A 1,186-nucleotide genomic window follows, 5' to 3' on the forward strand; every position below is an offset into this window, starting at 1 on the left:
AGTAAATAATTGATAGCCAAGAGCTCCCTGTTGATCCTTATTTACTGCTCCAGCAGCACCGAATAAAAAGTAACGCCCAGACCACTTTTCTAGCAGTGCTTTAATTTACTCTTACTCCAAAAGGGACACATCCTAGAAAGATGCGGTGTAGAGATTATACAAAAGAGTGTTCTCCCCGTGAAGCCCGTCGTTGAAGAGAAAGATAGCCTGTCATCATGGCTTCTAAGCAGGAAAAGGATCAGGAACGCCGGAGGACCAAAAACTCCCGAGAACGTTTGAAGCGACGGAAAGAACGTACTGTTCAAAGTCTACATGATTACGGCCTTCTTTCAGGCGCCAAAGTGTATATGTTTATTCAAGACCGTGATGGCAGGGTAACTGAGTACAGAAACACCCTGGATAAGAGGTTTCCCCCGTCATTTACTCAGACTGTACGTTCAACACCCAAAAAAGATTCCTGCAATGTTTGACCATATTATAGAGGCGCCTATTCCCATCTGCAAAGCTGTTGACTCCAGAGAGCTTTGGCGTATCACAGCCAGATGTTGAAGTACCTACGACTACAGACAGTCAAGTCATGTCATATGGGCTTCTTAACTTCCCTACCGGACCTTTCCCAATGGATCAGTGTAATGATCCTCTAGGAGTTCCTGCCCAACTTGGAGAGACACCAACTCTGCCAGACGACATTCAATTTTGTTCAAACACTCCTGGAGCAGTTTTGTCACAGGATATTCAAGATGGGGCCACTAAAACAAGGACCTGAAACACATTATCCAGTTACACGAGAGTATACATAGCGTAACAAACTATCACTTGACTTATATTAACACGCTTCTTCCCATTAGATTACACCCAACGAAAAGTATTTAAATTAGCGTAAGGAACAAGGATTCCTTGTTAAAATGTACATACAAAGTATCTATAATGAAAAGGAATTTCAATCTAAAAGGGTCCTAGATGTACAGAAGCTTTTGGTTATCAAATACTGTTTAGGAACACCCGAGTGGTAATATGTGTGCAGGATGTATTTAACTTGGAGCATCTCGAGATGTAGGGCTTTGAGCTAAGAAATTCAATTATATATAAAGCTTTTGATACAGTATGATTCCAATGCTATACTTGTGAACATATCTATGTTGCATAATGATTTATAATACCTTGTTGGCCGTCGTGGCTTCATCCG

At 41.4% G+C, this 1,186-nt stretch overlaps 1 protein-coding gene across 1 annotated transcript; it reads left to right on the plus strand.

Moving 5' to 3' along the window:
* Positions 1 to 215: 215 nt before the first annotated feature.
* On the plus strand, positions 216 to 766 carry BDV38DRAFT_287755 (uncharacterized protein; the record flags this gene model as incomplete). The annotated part of the gene is made up of 2 exons (XM_032060936.1): positions 216 to 431; positions 482 to 766. 2 exons carry the CDS (start codon positions 216 to 218, stop codon positions 764 to 766), a joined length of 501 nt encoding a protein of 166 aa, XP_031908504.1.
* Positions 767 to 1,186: the final 420 nt, after the last annotated feature.

The sequence above is a fragment of the Aspergillus pseudotamarii genome, assembly GCF_009193445.1.
Source record: "Aspergillus pseudotamarii strain CBS 117625 unplaced genomic scaffold BDV38scaffold_83, whole genome shotgun sequence".
Lineage (NCBI taxonomy): Eukaryota > Fungi > Ascomycota > Eurotiomycetes > Eurotiales > Aspergillaceae > Aspergillus > Aspergillus pseudotamarii.